Source organism: Otolemur garnettii, unplaced genomic scaffold, assembly GCF_000181295.1.
Source record: "Otolemur garnettii isolate 467f Iridium unplaced genomic scaffold, OtoGar3 scaffold00003, whole genome shotgun sequence".
NCBI classification, from domain to species: domain Eukaryota; kingdom Metazoa; phylum Chordata; class Mammalia; order Primates; family Galagidae; genus Otolemur; species Otolemur garnettii.
The window spans coordinates 37,107,173-37,130,680 of NW_003852398.1; the positions used below are offsets into that span (position 1 = coordinate 37,107,173).

General features: G+C 38.2%; 2 protein-coding genes across 3 annotated transcripts in view; one reads left to right on the plus strand and one right to left on the minus strand.

The window, feature by feature from the left end:
- Positions 1–23,508, minus strand: part of CTNNA1 (catenin alpha 1) — a 185,987-nt gene that overhangs the window by 48,049 nt on the left and 114,430 nt on the right. The window contains exons 8-9 of the mRNA XM_003782153.2: positions 2,843–2,923; positions 1,516–1,668 (exon numbers count right to left, since the gene is read on the minus strand). Coding sequence (XP_003782201.1) covers positions 1,516–1,668; positions 2,843–2,923 — 234 coding nt within the window. The remainder of the gene's footprint in view (positions 1–1,515; positions 1,669–2,842; positions 2,924–23,508) is intronic.
- LRRTM2 (leucine rich repeat transmembrane neuronal 2) lies at positions 10,913–13,770 on the plus strand. Of its 2 annotated transcripts, none has more exons than XM_003782155.3 (2): positions 10,913–11,673; positions 12,012–13,770. In XM_003782155.3, the coding sequence occupies exons 1-2, from the start codon at positions 11,670–11,672 to the stop codon at positions 13,556–13,558; spliced, it is 1,551 nt and encodes a 516-aa protein (XP_003782203.1). In that variant the 5' UTR covers positions 10,913–11,669; the 3' UTR covers positions 13,559–13,770. The 2 variants fall into 2 exon arrangements, with proteins under 2 accessions (XP_003782203.1, XP_012663613.1); XM_012808159.2 differs by having other exon boundaries at positions 12,440–13,770.

Genomic DNA, 23,508 nt, shown 5'->3' on the forward strand with positions numbered 1-23,508 from the left:
GAGCCAATGTGTTAAAAACTTTAAGGCATTACTGGGGTCCCCTGTGGCCAAAAGAGGAGCCCATTCAGTCTGCTAGAGGATTTAAGGTATTTTTAGTTCATGTACCTCATGCTGTCATGTGACTATTGTGACAAGATGGTGCTTAATGGAGACACAAAATCAAAGTCTCCCAATTTTTGTTTCAAATGCCAAAATGATTAACTTGAATAGCAGACTGACTGACCTGTGTGTTTTGTATATAACTAATTCAGGTCAGAATAACACTTAATGTTCAAAGAAAACCAGGCATAAAATTAGTAATGCATTTAATGTGATTACTGATGTTTTCCTTGGAATATTTTTACAGTATTAACCTGGTCTAATGTCACTATAAATCCAAATGTACAAGACATGCATTTTATATAAAGGCCCATTTTCTGTCCTTATATAATGACCATTTTACCAAATAGTTTATAGAACATCTTTTCCAACTATTAGATATTCTGCATTAAGGTTACAGAATCAAATAACTTACTGTGTTTAACATTTCCAAAATACAGAAATACTGAATACATTAAATAATACCACAACTTCAGTTAGCAAAAGGTAGGAGCAAGTCTAATTCACCTGGAAGTTAAATCATAGTTTACTCTTTTTGCTACAAAAAGGTAATTCTGGATAGATATTAAGAAATGACAAGAGTGAATTCATTCTAAAACCAAGCACTTGGCTTGGCGCCTGGGGCTCAAGTGGCTAAGGCGCCAGCCACATACACCTAAGGTCACGGGTTCGAATCCAGCCTGGGCCAAAAAACAATCATGGCGGCAACCAAAAAATAGCCAGGCGTTGTGGTGGGCACCTATGGTCCCAGCTGAATTGGGAGGTGGAGGCAAGAGACTTGCTTGAGCCCAGGAGTTGGAGGTTGCTGTGAGCTGTGATGCCACAGCACTCTACCCAGGGGGACAGCTTGAGGCTCTGTCTCAAAAAATAATAATAATAATAACAACCAAGCATTTACAATACAGATTTCTACTGTGTAAACATATCTAATTAGCAGCATGTCAGGGCTTAGTTTCTTCACTTTTAAAACAAAGAGATTGGTCAGAGTTTATCTCTCAACATAAAGCTAAGCACTTGACATACACAATCTCCTTTAGTCCTTAAAATAGTTCTGTAACAGGTAGTATTAGTATCCTTATTTTATACACAAGAAATGGGAATTGAAAAAGATTATGTAACTTGCTGAGATGCAAGGGTAGGCAGTGCTCACAGCCACTACTGCTTTCTAAACTGTCTTTTGAGTCTAGTCTTTTTATGATTTATCTTTATTTGCATTAATAATATAGTGGAAATGTTAAGTTTCCAGGATAGGGCCAATGATATTTAATCACATACACAATTAATGTAAAATGACAAAGACGGTAGTTTTAGATAGGTGTAAAAAATGAGAAGGAAAGACTGCATCATTTCATATATACTGTATATTAAGTGAGCCCTTAAAACTTTTAGCTGACACGTTTAGTTTCATTAACTTACCTCAATCAATTTGTTGGCATGTTCACGGAAAACTTGGGCATACTCCTTAACTTCTTTCTCATTTCCATTCTTTGCAGCTTCAATCAATACTAAAAGTGGAACGTTGGTTTCCAGGAAAGAGTCTGAAACGTGGTCCATGACAGCTTTGCGGAGCTAATAATTACATTGTAAAAATTTAATTTTATTTCTACCAAGAAGCTAGATTGCTTTTTTTCTCTTGCACATTTAAATGTAATGGAAGCTTATAATAGATTGGCTGCACTTATATGAGGACCCCTCATGTAAGCCATGTAGTATATAATCTGCAACACAGGAAACATGATCATGGAGACAATGGTTTACCCTACTACAGTTAGAGCATTTCAGCAACAGAATCTTGGTTTTCAAGACAATAATACCCTTCTTTCTTGGGAATTACAAAACTAAGGCTTACATCTTAAAGGAATAATACAAAGCTCAACAGAAAGCAACTCTGGGTTGAATTGGCACAAAGCCTTGGAATATATGTAATTAGCCTAATTGGCTAAATAAAATGAGGAGAAAAAAACAGCACTTTCTGGCTTATCTAAAAGGGTTAGCACACCATGAACCTTAAAGCATAAAGGGTATCCTTACAACCATTTTTGATACTATTTCACCAAAAGGAAATCGAATAAAAATACATTCTAACTTTAGTTCTGCTTTATATCAGACATGAGCAATAAAATGTCTCTCCACTAACTCTCAAAAATTGCCTGTATTACAACTTCTTAGGTGTTAATACATAGTTCATAAAGACAGAAACTCAATTTGATGTTAACTCAAAATGTTAATGGGGTTATTTATGATTAAACAAAGAGATCCTTTATAATGTATCTACTAAATTGGAAAATTTGGTACCTCAAATATCTCTATACCTACCACATTTGAAACATATCCCACCAATGATCTAAGGGAACTCCAAGGGTATGATAAGAATGCAGCAAGTCAAATAAATAAGTAGAATTTCTGTCTCTATTGTATATAGCCAATATAATGAGATTCTTCAGGTTTACTTTCATAGGTCCCAAATCATTTTAAATTGATGTTCCTACCTGTACATCCTTTTAACACTAGAGTCGATTTTTTCAGTCCATCCAAGTAAGACTATATTATTCCATGTCCCCATGAGATTTTTTTAGCCATTAAGAAGCTTATTAGCAACAAAACAGAAATAGCTATTTTCCTATGATAATCTATGCTTCTCCCAATTAAAAAAAAATGTGTGAGCCCATTATTTATTGGTATTTTAATCAAAACTACAAAATTGAGAACTTAGGAAAACAATCAGGACTTTCTTCTAGCTTACCTGCCTACGTAAGTCCCTGGTCTTCTTGGTCATTTTATCTATAGCAGAATTGAGTGCATCACTTCTTTCTTTTCGTCCAGCCTGGATAAAAAGAAAGAGACATACATTTTAATAATTCACAAGGAAACTTGATGAAAAGTGATAGCTTTTTATGCTCAAATCAACACTGAGAAAACAGTACAACGTTTTTAGCCCATAGCTGGAAAATATTTGGAGGATGGGATAGACAGCATGGCTTTGTTCATAAAAAGCCAACCTTACAATTCTTAAGCATCACATTATTTGATGATTGGAATTGAGAGAGTTTTGCCAAAATAAGAGAAACCAAGATAAAAAGACCTCTGTTTAAAGTTTGGCTTTAAAATTAAATTCATATTTTAACTTAAGGTTATAACAATTTCAATAACAAACCAGCTCTCCTGGAACTGCAAATAAGAACAGGTTACACCTGATTTTGATGAAGTCTGAGATTTGAAGACTGTCAAAATGTGAAAATGTCACCTGGCGTGAAACAACACATTTTCAGATGAAGATACACCATGCTTGGTCAGAGTTAATAAAACATATTATACGGTTCAAATCAGAATGCTCTGTAAGATTATTTAGGCCATATTTTTTAAAAATTCTAAGCTAAGCTTAATGAAGTTGTACTGCACAGAAGAAAACTATTAACCACTCTTGAAGAGGTATGTAAATGAGCATTTCTACAGAGATCATGGATGGGGTTGAGCTAAGATTTGCCAGGGCCACATTCTAAGCAGAATCAAAATAGATGGTAGTTGAAAGAAAAGGAACAAAGGCTTTTACCTCAAGAAGAGTTAGCTTTGTCCTTAGAAATAACTACTATTGGGCGGGGCCTGTGGCTAAGTGGGTAGGGCTCAGGCCTCATATACCAAGGGTGGCAGGTTCAAACCCGGCTCCAGCCAAACTACAACAAAAAAATAGCCAGGCATTTAGTCCCAGCTATGCAGCAAGCTAAGGCAAAAGAATCGCCTAAACCCTGGAGATGGAGGTTGCTGTGAGCTGTGTGATGACACGGCACTCTACTGAGGGTGATAAAGTAAGACTCTGTCTCTACAAAAACAAAAACAAAAAACTACTATTTCCAAACAGGTTAAACTATGAAATAGATATTACATATATAAGTATATATAAGGGGGGGGTATGTGTGTGTGCATATTTTTTTTTTTTAAGAGACAGGGTCTTGCTCAGTCACCCAGGTTGGAGTGCAGTGTCACAATTCCTGGGCTCAAGTGATCCTCCTGCCTCAGCCTCCCCAGGAGCTGAAAATTCAGGCACTCACCATCTTGCCCAGCTAACTATGAAGTTTTCACAAAACAAATATGATTCTTTCTGAAAAACATGTTAGTAATCACAAGAAAGAAACAAACAGACAAAGGAATATCCCTTTGAGGACCCTAGAAACATTTGATATGGTTTATGCTGTCAGTACATAAGCCAATACAGCAGATAAATGGTTGGGGTTAAAGAGATCTGGTTATGTGTTTATTAAATACCTTTTATGTACATGTGTTACTTGCTTTATTTCTTCTCCTCATCCATTAAGTGGGGAAAATGCCATCTACCATGTTTCCCTGAAAATATGACACTGTCTTATATTTATTTATTTTTTCAAAAAGACACACTGGGCTCATTTCAGGGGATGTCTTATTTTTATTAAGTATAATACAACAATCTACATTTATTCAAATACAATTAAGTCATCTTCTTCTGGAACCTGACAGGGGGAGCCAACCTTGTTGGTAGGGCTGGCCTAATGACACATGAACTCTTTTCCCCTAGCCATTCGCACGTGCGCAATAGGATGCCTGTGACCTAGGTTACCACCCATGCACCCATGCAAGTGCAAACAGCTCAGAGAAAGGAGCTGTGGCAGATAAAAAGTATTCCAGTCTTCCTTACTGCTCTGTGCCAAAGTGCATGGCCATGCCCATCACTAGGTCTTATTATCAGGATAGGGCTTATATTTAACAAATGCATAGAAATTCTACTAGGGTTTACTTTTTGGGTAGGTCTTATTTTCAGGGGAATACGGTATCTTTCTGACCCATCTCTTTGGACTGTTATAGGAAAAAAGAGAAGAAATATGCAGAGACATAGATTTATTTAGTGAAGGATAGAAAGGAGACTACAGGGGACTTATAAATATTAAGAGTCAAAATCTAAGTAATAAATTGATATTGTCATTATCAAATTTGGTAAGGGTCTCATTTCTTACCCCTCCAAGTGCTCTTGTACTGACAATAAAATAAAGTAGCCCACTATTTATAATTAGGGGCAGAGAGGCTCAACAAAAACTGATTTAGGTATGAAGATATCTACCTGCAGAAATAAACTGTGGCTTATTCAGGGCCATGAGTCAGAAAAGAACTCAAGTAAACTTTGCTGTTGACAATCTCAGAGAACAAAATATCAGTATCTAAGACAAAGGGAGCTAAAACTAAATCAAAGCTAAACTCATCTCCTAATTAATGCTTTTAATCAACACATTCCTTAAACATTCAAGCACTCACCTCAAGAAAATTTCTCAAAATAAACAGTAAAGTTTACCACTGTTCCTAGACTTGTTTTTTTCTTGGAGGGAGAGGGGGATTTCTAATCTATTATTTCAGAAAACATTTAGAATCTGAATCCTACAAGTTGGGCTCACAGACCTCAAAAAAGCCTAGTCCCGTACAACCTGGAATGTCCAGGAATTTCCTCAATTTGGGTAAAAGGATTGACTGTGAAAGTTAAACAAATCCTTGAGCTTGACTTTTGAGGGAATTACAGTCAAACAGCAAAATTCATTTTAAGATGTAATTTAACTCACACGCTGAATCTGTTAATGTCTTTGTCAAACCACCTTAAAAATCAATTTTTCTTTCTTCTTATTGCAGGAAATAGAGGTCTATGCCTCATTGATCAGGAGGGGGCAGGTCAGGAGCAGTTATTTACCAAACCTTTTTAGGTTATACTGGACAGACCACTTTTAAATCAAAGCATTACTTTAAAAAAAAAAAAATACAGTCCAAATAGCAAGTTTAATGTTCCAATCATTTAAAATATAATAGGGATGAATACACATACACACATACGCATACACATATACATTCCCAGAACCTGGACATTGAGCTTGATGAATGTAGAAATCTTGCTCATCTAGAAAACAAGATTTTACTTATTTTGAAAGTTAAATTTTGTTTCTCAGTTTTAGCTAGGCAAAATAAAGTTACTCAAACATAACTTTAAGAAAAGCAATCCTGTAGCATATAACTGTTACTGGAAGTAGCGAGGAATCTTTAAAATAAGTGATGCTGAGCTCCCATCTACCTCAGAGGCTCCATTCCACAGAGCAGAGAACACCCAGTTTCACTCAATTTAGCTATGTGCATCCTTGCTAAGCAGTGGCAAAGGGCTTTCTAAGAAAAAGACAAGGCATGTTTGAGACTTTAACATAAAGCTTCTCTTCAGCAAGTAAACATCAGCTAAGTTAAGGAGAGGTGATGGTTTTGTTGCCTCTAGCAATAAAATTCAGATTGTGATAGTTAAGGGGCTCTCAAAACCCAGAAAACAGAAGCATAAATGGCCCAGCCTGGCGGCCTCAGCCCTTTGGAAGCCAAGGAGGGTCATTTGAAGCCAGGAATTCAAGACCAGACTAGGCAACACAGCAAGACTCCATCTCTACAAAAAAATTGCACACCTGTAGTCCCAGCTACTCAGGAGCCCAAGATAAAAGGATTGCTTGAGCCCAGGTGTCCAAGGCTGCAATGACCTATGATTGTTCCTCGCACTCCAGGCTGGGTGAGAGAGTAAAAAACCTTGTCTTGAACCAAACCAAATAAAAAACTGTAATCCTAGCACTCTGGGAGGCCAAGAGGTGGACTGCCTGAGCTCATGAGTTAGAGACCAGTCTGAGGCAGAGGCAGAACCAGAGTGAGACCTACCTCTCTAAAAAAAAAAAAAAAAATTAGCCAGGTGCCTGTAGTCCCAGCTACTTGGGAGGTTGAGGCAAGAGAATTGCTTAAGCCCAAGAGTCTGAGGTTGCAGTGAGCTGTGATACCACGGCACCCTACCAAAGGCAATAAAGTGAGACTCTGCCTCCAAAAATAATAATAAAAGTAAAAATCAACAGAGAACAGGATCTACTCAGCCTAACTATGAAACCAATTTATAGCTTTCTTATAAAAGCTATAACCCAATTACAGCCCAAGAAGAAGGGGAAGAGGGAAGGGGAAGGGGAGGATGGGTGGAGGGCGAGTAGTTGGTATGGAACCACACCTACAGTGCATCTTATAAGTGTACATGTGAAATTTACTAGGTGTAGAATATAAATGTCTTAACACAATAACAAGTCATTTACAGAGAGATGGGTTAGAGCTTACTTTTCTTTTGCCTTATCTCAAACACCCAGAGTGAAAATTGAAACATCATATGGATAATACCTTCCAGAAGCAGGCCTTCCATTTCAATTAAGTCAAAGGCATGTGTATGCAAAAGAAGAGCTGTTTAGAAAGAACAGGGGCATCTGGGCAGGGTGTGGTGGTGTATGCCAGTAATCCTAGCACTCTGGGAGGCTGAGGCAGGTGGATGGCTTGAGCTCACGATTTCAAGACCAGACTAAGCAAAATCAAGACCCTGTCTCTACTAAAAATAGAGAAGACTAGCCAGGCGAGGCAGCACTTGCCTATAGTCCCAGCTGCTCAGGAGGCTGAAGCAAGAGGACCTCTTGAGCTTAGAAGTTTGAGATTGCTTTAAGCTATGACACATAGCACTCTACCTGGGGCAACAAAGACTTTGTCTCAAAAAAAAAAAAAAGCCAGGTGTGGTAGGGCACGCCTATAATCCTAGCACTATGGGAGGCCAAGGCAGGTAGATTGCTCGAAGCTCAGGAGTTCGAGACCAGCCTGAGCAACAGACAGACTCCCCATCTCTATTAAAAATAGAAAAACTAGCCAGGTATTATGGCAAGTGCCTAAAGTCTCAGCTATTCAGGAGGCTGAGGACTCGAGCCCAAGAGTTTGAGGTTGCTGTGGGCAATGATGCCATGGCACTCTATTGAGGGTGACAAAGTAAGACTGCCCCCCCAAAAAAGAACAGGGGCATCTCATTAGCCCTTTTAGGTAAAGAAAAAGATCAAAAACATGATACTAAATTCCATCAACAAGAACTTTGTACTCAAAAGGCAAACATTATGTCTTCCTTAATTCCACAGCTTGAATCTTTTGAACCCAACAAATGGGCAGGTGAGAAAGGTGACTGGTGACCTGGAAGGAGTTGTGCTCTCTGGGCACTGTGATGCAGCAAGCATTACTGCCTATTTCTTCAGGAGCAATCAAGAGATAATTACTGTTGGTTGCACTGGTGCTTCTCTGGGCAATTTTCCATGCCCACAAACTGTTGTTAACAGTACTGAGATAACATAATTTAAGTAATTTCTATTTATTCATATGTAAGAGGTAGGCCACACAGGCTAACACAGAACCAAGAGTTTAAGGGAAAGGAGACGCTTTTCCTTCTAAATTTTCAAATACAACTCATTCCTCTAATCCAATTAATACAAATGCTTTTCTGCCCCATGGAACTAATGTGGTTACTTGAGGGAAGAATTTAATCCAGCTTTTTGCATGGCACAGGTTTTTTTCATCAAAGGTGGCTAACTTCAATAAGGGCATTTACAACATCTCAAGGGCTTCTTTTCATCAAAAAAAATTATAAAAGACCACCCCTATGAAACTCTTCTCCTTAAAACTTTTGGTTACAAGTTCACATTGAATAATGTTAATGAAACCTACAGTCACAAACCCTGTAGGGATCTGATTAAAATTTGTCCACAGAAAAAGGAACAAGCCACAAAATTTCACAGGTTTGTGGACCCAGGTTAAGAACTTCTAGCCTATAGAACAGTGGTTCTCAACCTTCCTAATGCCACGAGCCTTTAATACAGTTCCTGTGGGTCGTGACAGGAGAATCGCTGAGAATCGTTGAGAATCGCCGCTGTAGAGAGACTATAGAAAGGATCAAGTTTAGAGGGCAAGTGGCATCCTTGGGGTCTAAAATAGGACGTGTCTCCCTCCTTTCCTTAGCCAGCAAGGAGGAATATAGTATGAGTACCAGTGTAGGCTCCAGGGCAACTCTAGATTAGGGATTTCTGTTTAACCTGCATATTATCTGAGAATCATGTTTCACTCAGACTCCTGTCCAGTCTTTCTTGCCCCTCTCGCTTCACAGGTATCAGATCCACTCCCTATCTGAAGACTCTATTGGCCCTCAGGGTATCGTGCTGCATTCTCTCTCCCTTTGTACTTGCCAGGCATTGCCCCCAATAAAACTCTTGTACTTCTAATCCTACCTGACCCATACAACTGCATTGCTACCACTTCTACACCTTTACACATGGCACGAAGGAAGGGACCTTGGTGTCTTCCAGTTCTCACTTCAGTACTACACAACAGAAAAATTTTACCTACAACAAGTACTTCTTAAACTTGCCTAGTGGAACGAAGCCCTTCGAAGTCAACAGGCCAATAATATTCTTATTTAACAGACATCATCAGGAGTTTTGAGATTTCTATCCTCAGGTCTGAGACCCCCACTAAAGATAAGTGTCAATAATACAGAAGAAATAGTATGGTATGTTGGTTGGGTTAAATCAATACAGCAAGATGTGTGAAAGGCCTTCCTTCTGTCAAGCCTGAAAATATAACACCAACATGCTAGAAACATTTTTTGTTTGTTTGTTTTGAGACAGAGTTTCACTATGTCACCCTTGGTAGAGTGACAAGGCATCACTGCTCACAGCAACTCTTGGGCTTAAGAGATTCTCTTGCCTCAGCCTCCCAAGTAACTGGGACTACAGGTTATTTTTTTGTTGCAGTTGTCACTGTTGTTTAGCTGGCCCAGGCCAGGTTCACACCTGCCAGCCTGGGTGTACGTGGCCAGCACCCAAAACACTGAGCTATGGGCACTACCCATCCGTTTGTTTATGTAGTTATTGGAGACAGAGTCTCACTTTGTCACCCTAGGTAGAGTGCTGTGGTGTCACAGCTCACAGCAACCTCAAACTCTTGGGCCCAAGCAATTTTCTTGCCTCAGCCTCCCAAGTAGCTGGGATTATACAGGCACCTGTCACAATGCCTGGCTATTAGAGATGAAGTCTCTGGCTCAGGATGGTCTTGAACCTGTGAGCTCAGGTAATCCACTTGCCTCAGCCTCCCAGAGTGCTAGGATTACAGGTGTGAGCCACCACGCCCGGCCTTAGAAACATCTTTTACCTTTATACATCACTAAACATGGAGCTCTACATTCATAACCAAGGTCTAAAAAGTACTAACATTATTTGACAGGGAGAAACTAGAGTCAGGTCAAGCAAAAACAAGCCAAAGCAAAAGTCCTACTACAAGTTTGAGAGACATTTTATATGCAGAAGACAGATTCCAAAAACAGTTATAAGTATACCAATTGGAACTAGCGTGGAAATGCTCTATTATCTTAGCACCACAACCCCCAACCTCAGTACCAGCTGAGGCTTTTCAATTAAGGAGTAGGTGAAATTCTGAGGTAAATACAAAAAACTGTTTGGAATCCAGTTATACTGTATCACTTGTCCTAAATCATCTCTGCTCCACTGTTAATGCTTAGGACATGTGTATTAACCCTATAAACCTGCCCTTTCCTCCCAGTAGGACATCCAAATATCAGCTCAGCATCATTTTTCAATCATCATGGTGATAAAACATTGTTATAAAATAGGAAAGAGAAAGAGAAATCTTGTAGTTTTCTAAAATCCTCAAAGAAAAAAATAACCACTGCTTTGTTTTGCACATCCCCCCTTACTTTATTCTTCATTTATGATGGTAAGCTCTAAATGACAAAGTAGCCAAGCCCATTGAGTTAGTATATCACCACATCTAAAGCAGATCATAGTCACACTTTGATTTTAACCAAGCATGACAACAAGGCAATTGAGTAGCTTTCCAAACACCAGAGCAGCATAGGCTACCTTGCATAGGCTAGTGTTAAATCAGCATTCATAAATTGTGCAGGCTTTTGCCTATTTAGATGATCTCTGTATGCAGAATCGGCAGCCTAACACTGGCTCTTACAAGCATTAAAAATCATCACTCTGCTAACCCAACTCACTGTTCAGACGGGTCTTCTTGAATGCAGCCTTTATTACAACCTCACTGCTGCTTCCTACACTGAAGGAATACCATGTTTTTAAGTCAATTCTTCTTTCTTGCTTTATTGTAATTAGGGGGGTCTTGCAACGACCCCAATGCTGTTACAAAGCACAGTGCTTTATAACAGTAAAGCTTCTGGAAAACCCAAACAAAAGACACGTCATCCGGTGACGTCAGCCTATATACAGTTCTGTGTGGTCGCAGCACATAAGCAAATCCATTCTTGTGCCGTTTCTCAGAAAAGCTTTTCAGTAAATGCACTCATGCTGCTCCAGGAGCTCTTCTCTGCAACAAGCCGCCCATCTGCCATCAACAAGTTAAGACTGGGAGAACTAACGGCTGCAGAAAGGAGAAGCTGAAGCTTTAATTAACCAGCTGAGCAGTTCAAGGAGGAAAAAATTAATAACTTACATTCAAAGGTGATTTAGGGGATCAGAGCAGTCACAGAAAATGAAGCCAGTGCTTTCCAGAGGAATATCCTAAGGAAAAAACAACTCACCCTGGTGGATTCAATTTTACTCAGAAAGCCTGAGACAGAAAACAGGAAACTGGTCAAAGGCTCCTACATGTTAGAGCCTTTTACAGACTCACTGCGTTGAGTCTAACAACCACGACTGAATGCAGCCTCCAATGTGCTCAGAAGAATGGGTAAGTCTATGCCATTTATTTATATGCCTTTTACAGTTAAGGAATCATGCTTTTAAAATAAGCTACTGAATTCACATTTATGAGGGAAATCACTGTCATATTTTTGAATATTGATGTTTGAATATTATGTTGCTGGTGGTAAGAACATGTTTTATTTTTTTAAATGGTTTAAGTTTTGTTCAAGTCAGACCAACAAGGTTAATTTTTCTGCAGTAAATGAAACATAAGTTATATGCAGTAAAATCTTTTGCCATAATGTTGTTTTTTTTTTTCTATAGCCCATATGTTCTGCTGAAAAATATCCTATCTTCTTGTTTTCCCTAAATTATATTCTGCAGGCTTACATTTCAAGTGGCCATTAGGGGCCCCTATGCTGGCAGCAATATATGCAATGAGTATGGTTTTAAAAATGCTGCCTGCCCTGGGTATGGCGTGTCCACCCAAATGCCGCTGCGAGAAGCTGCTCTTCTACTGCGACTCTCAGGGCTTCCACTCAGTGCCAAACGCCACAGACAAGGGCTCTCTGGGCCTGTCCCTCAGGCACAATCACATCACAGAGCTTGAAAGAGATCAATTTGCCAGCTTCAGTCAACTTACCTGGCTCCACTTAGATCACAATCAAATTTCAACAGTAAAAGAAGATGCTTTTCAAGGACTATATAAACTTAAGGAATTAATCTTAAGTTCCAACAAAATATTTTACTTGCCAAACACAACTTTTACCCAACTGATTAACCTGCAAAATTTGGACCTGTCTTTTAATCAGCTGTCATCTCTGCACCCAGAGCTCTTCTATGGCCTTCGGAAGCTGCAGACCTTGCATTTACGTTCCAACTCCCTGCGGACTATCCCAGTACGCCTGTTCTGGGACTGTCGTAGTCTGGAGTTTCTGGATTTGAGCACAAACCGTTTGCGAAGTTTGGCTCGAAATGGATTTGCAGGATTAATCAAACTGAGAGAGCTTCACCTAGAGCACAACCAGCTGACGAAGATTAATTTTGCTCATTTCCTACGGCTAAGCAGTCTGCATACACTCTTCTTACAATGGAACAAAATCAGCAACCTCACATGTGGGATGGAGTGGACCTGGGGCACTTTAGAAAAGCTAGACCTGACTGGAAATGAAATCAAAGCCATCGACTTGACAGTGTTTGAAACGATGCCGAATCTTAAAATACTCCTCATGGATAACAACAAGTTAAACAGCCTTGATTCCAAGATCTTAAGCTCCCTGAGATCCCTCACAACCGTTGGCCTCTCTGGCAATCTTTGGGAATGCAGCACCCGAATATGTGCTTTGGCCTCCTGGCTGGGCAGTTTCCAAGGTCGGTGGGAGCACTCCATCCTATGCCACAGCCCTGACCACACCCAAGGAGAGGATATTCTAGATGCAGTCCATGGATTTCAGCTCTGCTGGAATTTATCAACCACTGTCACTGCCATGGCTACAACTTACAGAGATCCAACCACTGAATATACAAAAAGAATAAGCTCATCAAGTTACCATGTGGGAGACAAAGAAATCCCAACTACTGCAGGCATAGCAGTTACTACCGAGGAACACTTTCCTGAACCAGACAATGCCATCTTCACTCAGCGGGTAATTACAGGAACAATGGCTTTATTGTTTTCTTTCTTTTTTATTATTTTTATAGTGTTCATCTCCAGGAAGTGCTGCCCTCCCACTTTAAGGAGAATTAGGCAGTGCTCAATGATTCAGAACCACAGGCAGCTCCGATCCCAAACACGACTCCATATGTCAAACATGTCAGACCAAGGACCATATAATGAGTATGAACCCACCCATGAAGGACCCTTCATCATCATTAATGGTTATGGACAGTGCAAATGTCAGCAGCTGCCATACAAAGAATGTGAAGTATAATATCTACTCGTCATCAAAAAATCGTATCAGATAAGTAACCTATTTTACATAGTAGAGGCTAAATACATATCTAATTTTTACCAATGGTGACATTAAGCCTAATTTTCCAAACTAAGTGGAGACTTAGTTTTTGAAGTGTTAAAGTATTTTTAATTTTTTAAATGAAATCATATTTTAAGTGTTAAATTAAGCAATGCTCACATTAATTTGCACTCCTGTTGTAAAGTCTTTAAAAATGCTTACGTTAAAATAAGACATTTCATGTATGTAATTATATAATACTGTGTGTAAACATTTACACTAAGGTCTCCATATGCTATTTTTTTTCCTATCGAGAACAGTTTGGAAAGAAGCTTTTGAGCAGAAACAGATATGGATCAATACCTGTTTGATCATTGCTCTCCATCCCATGTACCACCAACTAGCTAGCTGCTTAAAAGGAGACTTAGCAAAGTTCTCTTCTGTGATAATTTGGTATTTACTCAAATCTTCAATCTGCTACCAGTGTGGGAAGTAGAATTTCATGTATGTTGAAGAATGGTAAATATTAAATACTTTCCCTTCCAGAGTTTTTGCCTGGGTTTAGTAGATATTATCAAAGTCTACACATCATGAAATTAGAACCCCTTATGTAATTCTAATAAGCTGATTGACTCTTTAATATATTTAAGCAATGAATCCAAGTGATGGTGAAAAGGTCTCATTACGATGAAATCAATACTAAATAATTACATGACTTACACATTTCTAGTTTGACTTTTAAAGGACATGTTGATTTTTGTGGCATTTAGGCAACTTTTAAACTAGTATTATAGTACCATTTTACTAATTAATTTACTAAATCCTATATTTACATTATATGTGAAAAAAAGACTTAGTAATTATTTTGGAGAGAAACGAGATAAACAGTTAATTTAACAATCCTGACATGCTTCCTTCAATTTGAAAGCACACACACAAACACACACACACTCTCTCACTCTCTCTCTAACTGTCACGATCAAAGATGCCTTGACAAAAGGGTTTGTTTAAACCTCTTTCTTCTGCCTTCTCCTAATTTTCAAACCTCAAAGAGCCAAATTAAAAATAATTGGCTAGCAACAGGCATAACACTGATTCTTCTTATATTATAAAAGAATCATGAGAAAAATCACTTTCTAAATATTATGTGTTAAATTTCAAACTTTTAATAAAGATACATATCCACATAGTAAGCATGGTTCCTTCTAGGTGAAGGGAACAACATCTCATGAGGTTAATAATGTTGGAACAACCTGACATGCCTATGCAGCCACACAGTGGTAACTTGAAGGCAGCGTGGAGGTAAGGAAATGAAAATCTGTCTCAGGTTAGCTGAAGTTACAAGGCAGCCAAGAATGATTATACACAATCTGCACCAAACAGGGAAGGGCCCCAGGACCCGCTGCTGAAAAGGGAAAAGAGGGGAAGGTCTCCATTGTAAATATACACATTCCATAATTAACAAATTATAAGGATGCTGTGTCTTTCAGGCAGAAAAGAACCACAAGTATTCAGTTTTTCTCATTATGATTTCTAAAGAAAAACTATGATCTATTTGGGGTTTAGATGCAAGTTACCCATTCACACAGAATTTTTCCAGAAACAGGGTTCCATATATGCATAAAACTGTGAAATCAGCCAATTATTTTTAAATGAGCATTTATACAACTGCCATTTAGTATATGTAGAAAAAAGGCATAACTACTTAGAAGAAACCATACCATTTTTAAAAAAAGTTTTATTTCTTTATCATGAACATTAACATTTTATCTTTCATTCAGGGCATATTTTCTTCCTCGGATTGAATTGAAAACCTGTTAAGACACAGTTTAACCCATCAGATTTAATTATATTCTTTTTTTTCTAATACTAAGAGAAGGATACCTTAGGACCCTTCATCTAACATGTTTCAGTGAAAAGCAGATGAAATTGCAAATTACAGTAAAAATGTGCTCTCTACATTTTTTAAGATGAGTAAAATTAGTTTATCAAAGTCTCAGCCCAGTTCAATTCAGTTGATCTTAAGTGGTTAGCATTTCCTCTCTTGTTAAACCAGATCCTGGTTTTGTATGGGCAGAGACAGAAGCTGATTTTACAGCAGAGAGAGCAGCACATACTTCCCCACAGAGGGGATGGATTAGAAGCACCTATGACAAATGGGAGCTCCCTGAGCTAAAATTTACCAACCCACTTATCAGGATGACCAAAGCCATTTGTCAGGTAACAGACAGCTTGGTCACAACGCAACTGTGTGTGTCCTGAGCACATGAGACTATCAGCCCCGAAGGATAGCAGAAGAATATTTTTCCATCATTTCAAACCACAACTAAAATTAATTCAAACTGTGAAAAGGTTACGAAATCCCCTTCTTTGGCTAGAAATCTCTACATTAATCCTGAAGGACCATCAGATGGCAAAATCCATGTATGTGGACAAGCCAACCATTTAGTAATTTAGGGGAACAGCATAGCCAAGGCCACAAAGGCATATTACTAGTTGAAAAAACAATTATGTTTTTTTTTCTGCCCTCCATTTTTTTTTGATAATGCCCTCTAAGTAAATGACAGTACTAAGCAAGTATTTTCCTTTCTCATTTAAAATTAAAACTCTTCTTATGATTGCTTATAAAAAGCATGATTCCAGTTAATTTTTGTCTATTTTTGCTTCAGAATCAGAAAGGTTTAAATTAAAGATAAGACTGTTAGTCATCTGTGCTTTTCTTACCAACTGACAAGGGTGGAACAGCAACACTGCAGATCTTAAAAACACAACGTTAAAGGCTTTGGTTTTTGGTGGGATTTTATTCTCTTGACCACCACCACCATCCCTTATCCATTTTCAAGGTTAGAAAAAATGACCATCCCAAGAAAAATAATTATCTCTCTGGGAAAAAGAAAGATAAACAAGTCTATGACACCATACCCACCTAGAAACCGAGAACTACTTTGGAATCATTTATATTCATTTCTGTAGCTTGCCAGGGATTTCAATCACCTTTTTGAAAAGAGAATGATCTGGTAAATACTCGACTCTGAGAATACCTACTACCAACATCAAAAAGCAAAGAAACTAATTTTTTAAGCCAAAAATCTGTACTAACACATATAATCTCTTAATGTGCCTAAGTTAATTTCTATACCAATGCAATGAATGAATTGACTGATCTTCCCAACTCCACTAATTATTAAAATCCACCTGCTTATTCTAATGCTAGTCACCAAGAGCTAGACTCCATTTTCCAATAAAAATGAGCCCTATGTAGCATTAGGTCTGAATCCTAAAATTCAGAACAGGCATATCATTTTTTAAGGCATATTTCCTATATCCTCAGCTACTAGGGGGAAAGCTATAAATGCCCTATTCTCTCTCTTAAATGTGGATATCAATACATAGTACAAAATTTTTTAAAGAGTTTTTAACAACTGACTTACATGATCATTTTTCTAACACAGCAATACAGTAACAGACCTATCTCAAAAGTCTGTTTTGGGACATACTTTTCATATCTTATTGGTTACAGCCCTTGAGCCAGAAAAAGATAAAGACAATAAGGCCATCCATACATAATTAAATATTTCTCTATCTAACCTGGGGCAAACTCAGAGTATTTGAGTAAGTCTAAAAACAAATAGAAAATGACTGTTTGAGCTTTCATTTTGTTATTGCAAACATTTGGAAACTTCTACAACTCCAGCTAACCTTCTTCCTCTTAAAAAAAAAAAAATCTGATATATGGAATATTTGGTGAACCTTCCTATCAACCCTAAGATGGAAACTAAAAATACAGTCCAAATACATTGTTTTCATTCACGTTCAAGAGCCATTTTGGGGTGGTGGGGTGGGAGGTGGGCAAATGGGTTGGGAAGAAAATACTATTATGCAGGTGGTCTTGGGGGAGAGGGTAACAAAGTGCAGTGTACAGGAAAGTTTTCTTATTAAAATTGTGTATACTATAAAAAGTGAATGTCTCTATTTTTTTTTACTTTGATAACCTATCAATTTTGACATATGAAACTTGAAAAGCTGTTTGTGACAGATACAGAAATCCTGAATGAACAGTTGTTTTGTACCATGTTCCTCTACAATGCCAAGTGTGTCAATACAAAAAAGAGGGGCAGCTAATCATCACCTGTCTTCATTTAGAGAGGCAAAATTAGGCTAAGAAGGAAGTAAAAGTAAATGGAGGAGATGATAGGAGGTAAGGATGGGCCTTAAAAGCCATCATGCAGTGAGCAGCTGTTCTGTCACAAGCCATAGCAAGTAGACAAACAGCTGTCCCAGGCTCACAAAGTCTGGGTTTGGCTACGCCCCTCCCAATCCTCTCCTACAGTGGACTGCACCCACAGCCTGAAGAGCTTCAAAAAAGTCACCCAATTGCCTGTGCTTAGCAAACAGCAACATGGCTTCTACCTCAGAGGTTAGTTGTGGTAGATCCCAGCAGTACCCTGCACACCACTCCTACAAGGAAAGTCCACAAGTGCTCAAACACTGGGACCATTAGGATCTCTATATGACCTACTCTACCCCACATGCCAAGTCAGATGAGGAAAGAAAGAGAAGATCTCTAACTACAGTTGACCCTTTAATGAGGTTGGGGTGTCAGAGATGCTGACCGCCACACACACATGCGCATACACACACACACAGCCAAAAATTCACATATCTTACTGATAACAGTCAATTAACAAGTATTTGTATGTTATATTTCTTATATACTGTATCCTTAAATAAACTAGAGGAAAAAATGTCATCAAGAAAATTATAAGGAAAAGAAAATATGTTTACTATTCATTAAGTGGAAATGCAGCATCATTTTCATTGGATTTTTTTTTTTTTTATTGAATGGTAACTATGTACATTAATGCACTTCTGGGGTACAGTGTGGGGTTTTCACATGCAAGAAATGCAGCATCATAAAGGTTTTTATCCTTAGCAGTCTTCGTGATGAGTAAACTAAGGACAAGGAGGAAGAGCAGGTGTTGGTCTTGCTGTCTCAGGGGTGGCAGAGGTGAACAAAAATCTCCATATAAGGGATCTGCACAATTCAAGCCCATTGTTCAAAAGCTTACCATAATAATGTCCTTGCCTGGCATAGATAAACACCCTCAGGATAGCATGTTATACCTGGGCAGCACTGGGGCAGAAACTACACTGGCCTCTAGGAGCTGATTGCCAAGAGTCGGCCATACTTGCCAGGATGCACTTACTGCTTCTCCAGACCCAAAGTGCATGGTAAGACCAGATGGGAGAATAAACAAGGCCACCCTCTGTCCACTGCCCAGAGATGCTGGGATGAGACAGGCTAAGAGAACTTAACACCAGGAATTTCAGCAGTAACTAGGACAGAGGCAGGATGCACAGCACACAATTTTACTGTTAATCTCATCCTATATGCACTAGAGGGCACAGGAGATGGTACTTTTAAATTGCATAAAAGGAACAAATTCCTACATGTGTTAGACAACTGACAGAGGCAGAGCTTATTAACATAATTCTCATACATTTTAATCTTGCAAATCTCATGTAAAGCTACGTCTAATTTCTTTATCAGTTATTTTAATTAATTTTGCCTGTATGTCACAGCATTCTCAGGTTTCCACTCAAATATGTAATAGATTTCTTCAAGATCTGTTTAAAGAGATTCTTTTTTTCCTTTCTTTAAATATATCTAGCCAGCTGGGGTAACTCAAGTCTCCCTTAGAGAGACAAATGTATTACAAATTGTCTTTTACAAAGAGAAAAACAGGAAAAGAGGTGAAAGTCATAGCTATTACAAACATCCCTCAGCATGAGTTTGACCTTCCTCCTCCCTAGCGGATGTACTGGAAATACTCTTTAAGAGACAAATCTTGAACCTCCCTTTCTATCACTGAAAGGGATGGGATAGTAAAGAGCAAGAAATTTCCAAAGGCAAATAAAATGAGGCACCCTATCCTGCAAAGCCCACAAACTAAAATACTATTCCTCTATACATGAAGCCAGAGAGCAAAGCCTATAGCCCAAAGCCTCCAACTCAGGAACTCCCTGATAAAACCAGCACGAAGGAGCATCTGTAAACAACCATCCTGAGAGGCAGAGGCCAATGGCTCATCCCTCACATGGGAACTAGATTTTAAAACTGCAGCCCCAGAGACAAAGCCTTTTTACAGCTTTCAAGAGACTCTACCAAGAACCTCCTAGAAGAGACATAAAAACATCAAACGTTAACTTTATTGAATGTTCATTCACAATTTTGTTTTTAGAGCCTAAGAACTCCATTTAGGCCCTGGTATCCCCTTCCCCCTAAAAGTTACACAATCTCCAGGTTGCTTTTCATGGAAAATCAGACAAAAATGCTATAGCCATTTATATTAGTCCACCTATTTCATCATCATGAGGGCCAAAAAAGTTCTTCTGATGAACAAAACCATTTTCCATTGCCTACCTTACTTCCCAAAAACCTCTGAAAAGAATGTATTTATCATTTACTTATAACCTACTTCTAGAGTTAAGGAAACTTAGAAAGATATATTCATATATATAGAAGAGTTGAAATAAAGATTAAAAAAGATCAAAAGCAAGGATTCTTAACCTCAAGAGTCTAGGATACGTTTCAGAGGATGCAACAACCTCTTGAAATAATAATGCAATATATTATTCGTGAGTCCAGAGATTTCAGCAGATCCTCAAGAGTTTTGATAAAACACAAAATAGGGTTAGGAAGTTCTAGTTAGGAAAAGTTATCTAATAGTCATCAATGACATAGTTATCTCTAGTCTCTACCGATTTGGCACTGATCTTTCTAGTGGCCATTTGCAAAGAACCAACAGTTTTCTTGTGATAAAATAAAGACACTTAAATGCAAACATCTGTGAATTATTTATAAAATGGAGCCAGTTGTAGGAACAATAAGGAAATATGTCAAAATGTATCTCTAAGGAGGTTCTGGGGGATAGGAAGACTTGTTCTTCATGTTTAAAAAAAAAAAAAAAAAACCATGGGTAAGGTACCTAACATAAGCATGCTGCATGCTTTGTAATGACCTAACATTTTTTGTGCCCCAAGGCTGGAGAAAGAAAGTATGCAAGAATGACTGAGTACCCTCTTGGAAGAACAGCTCATGTTTCCTCCTTAACGCATCCCTGGGACCCATGCTACTGTGTTCCAACACACAAGAGACACCCAGTAAATACTCACTATGTTACATCACACATCTTCTAGGCTAGAAGTATAATTTATTTATTTATTTATTTATTTATTTATTTGGAGACAGAGCCTCAAGCTGTCTCCCTGGGTAGAGTGCCATGGCATCACAGCTCACAGCAACCTCCAACTCCTGGGCTCAAGCGAGTCTCCTGCCTCAGCCTCCCAAGTAGCTGGGACTACAGGTGCCCACCACAACACCTGGCCATTTTTTTGGTGGCAGCCATCATTGTTGTTTGGCGGGCCCGGGCTGGGGATTCGAACCCGCCACCTTAGATGTATGTGGCTGGCGCCTTAGCCGCCTGAGCCACAGGCACCGAGCCTAGAAGTGTAATTTAAAATTAAAATCCTCTTTCACTACATCTAGAACAAACAGAAGCACCTATCATACACCATCTCTGGTTGTGCTAATGACAATCATAAGTTTTCTTTGGGTAAGAATCTATAAAATGATAACTAATTTCCTGAGAAAGAACACATTAAAAAAAAATAAAGCAATCATTGGTCTGAATTTAACTGTCCATTGGTATGATTTTAACTGTCTATTTCAACTTAGTCTACAAGCAATCAGAAAACTAGATTTTTAACAAGAACAAGTAAAGTAGCATATTTAGGAGGCCTGCTCCACACTTGAGCCTACGACCCTGGAAAATCTTTCAACCTCTATACGTGCCTTGGGCCCTTCATCTCTAAAACAGAATAAACAACAGTACAATCATAGGAGGATTTATTCATGTAAAGTCCTGAGGCTAGCACATAGTAAGTGCACAAAAACATTTGCTATTTTAACAGTATCATGTAGAGAATGAAAAGCAATCAATTCATTAACTAGAGAATGTAAATCACATTAGAGACGTAAAATCCACATGTTGCTTCCTAAAACTCCCTATTTTTTAGTTTTTCTTCTCTCATGAAGTTAATAATGTTCAGAATCCACAATTAAGATAATTAGCCAGTTTTCAGTTAGCCTCAATGGCCTAGTTACATCTAATACTGATATAATAAAACTGACCACATTATCTCATAATCAAGTCATCTACTTTATAAAATGTATTAAATTAGATGTGTTATTGCTCTGGATTAGCTTTATGGATCAAGGCTGAATTTCTAAAGGTTTAAATTCTCTAATTCCGAAATTCCTTCCAAGTAAGGAAGTCACTTAAATCAAGTGATCCTTCTTTTCTTTGTTCAATAAAATCACATAGGAGAATACATACTATCCATTCTCATAAATGGATATCATTTTTTTCAAAAAAAAGTAAGAAATAATCTCATTGATGTTTCAGCTTCTGACAATTATATTTTAGGACAAAATATGTGGCTGAAAATTAAGGATTGCTATTTATGTTTCTTTTTACTTAGAAAAATATACTGTAAGTCTAACACATCTAATTTAGGAAGCAGCCCTTCCAATTTTGGCAGATTTGGTTCCAAGGTAGATTTGCCAGAATTATTGAGGGGTGCAGCAAGGAAAGGTATGACAATTTAAAAACACAAAGATAACCCATTAGTCCAATGCATGAGAGAGAGGGTATGTTTCACAATAACTAGATAGTGAACCTCCTTATTACCAAAATCTCTATTTGGTATAAAGCTTCCTCAGAATTAACCTATCTAATGAAATACATTGTCTTGTTAGAACCTGCAGGCCTTATGGCCCAGATTTTTTAAGTCAAGAACGTATTTCTTGGCATTGTGTTTCCAAGAATGATCTAGTTTATGCAATAAGGAAAAACCACTTTATCTCCTCCTTCACTGGGGTTAGGCCTAGTTAGGGTTAGAAGATCAGGCATTGTAACTATGCCCTGACAATGTTATTTCTCTTTGATCAATCTTCTATTTTCCTTCAAAATTTATCTGAGGGGAAACCTACCATCCTTAGCACACTCCTGTAGGCAATAGGATTAGTGCCAAATCACCATATCTCCCACAACTTCTCTCCATTTTTCCACCTAAGGCTCAGTGTTATGGCTCAGGCCTGACCTTGATCTTACCACTACAAAAAACCAAAGAAAATCACCTTACTAAGGGGAAACAATTTAGTTACAGTATATCAACTGCTGAAGAGAGCACCCACTTCCTAAGAAATATCTATAATTTACATAATATTCACCAACTCTACAAAACTAAATGCTTACCAACTGCAAAGTGATCCATACAATTTGGGGATTATATCAGAACTACGATCACCCATCTGCATTATCTTCTCAATCTACCCTTCTCTTGGATAGATTCAAGTACAAAATAATGTTTATTCATTTTGATTTCACTTTCAAAATACTAGAATACCAACCACTTTAGTGGTACCCTTTTTGGTCAGCACAGTGGCATGTGCCTATAATCCCAACACAGGAATTTGAGACCAGTTTATGTGACACAGCAAGATCTATATCTACCCCCCCAAAAAATCACATATATATATATATACACACACACACATATACATATACATATATATATATATACATGCATGCATAAAATAGCTGGGCACGGTTGTATATACCTGTAATCCTAGTTTCTTGAGAGACTAAGATGGGAAGGAATTTGAAACCAGGAATTTGAGGTTATAGTGAGCTATTTATTGTGCCCCTGCACTCCAAGTTGGGTGACAGAGCAAGGCTCCATCTCCTAAAAAAAAAAAGAAAAATTACCTTTTGGGCTTTAATAATTAGCAGTTACTCTGGCTTTCTGACTCCAATTCTTTTTTTTTTTTTTTTTTGAGACAGAGCCTCAAGCTGTCCCCCTGG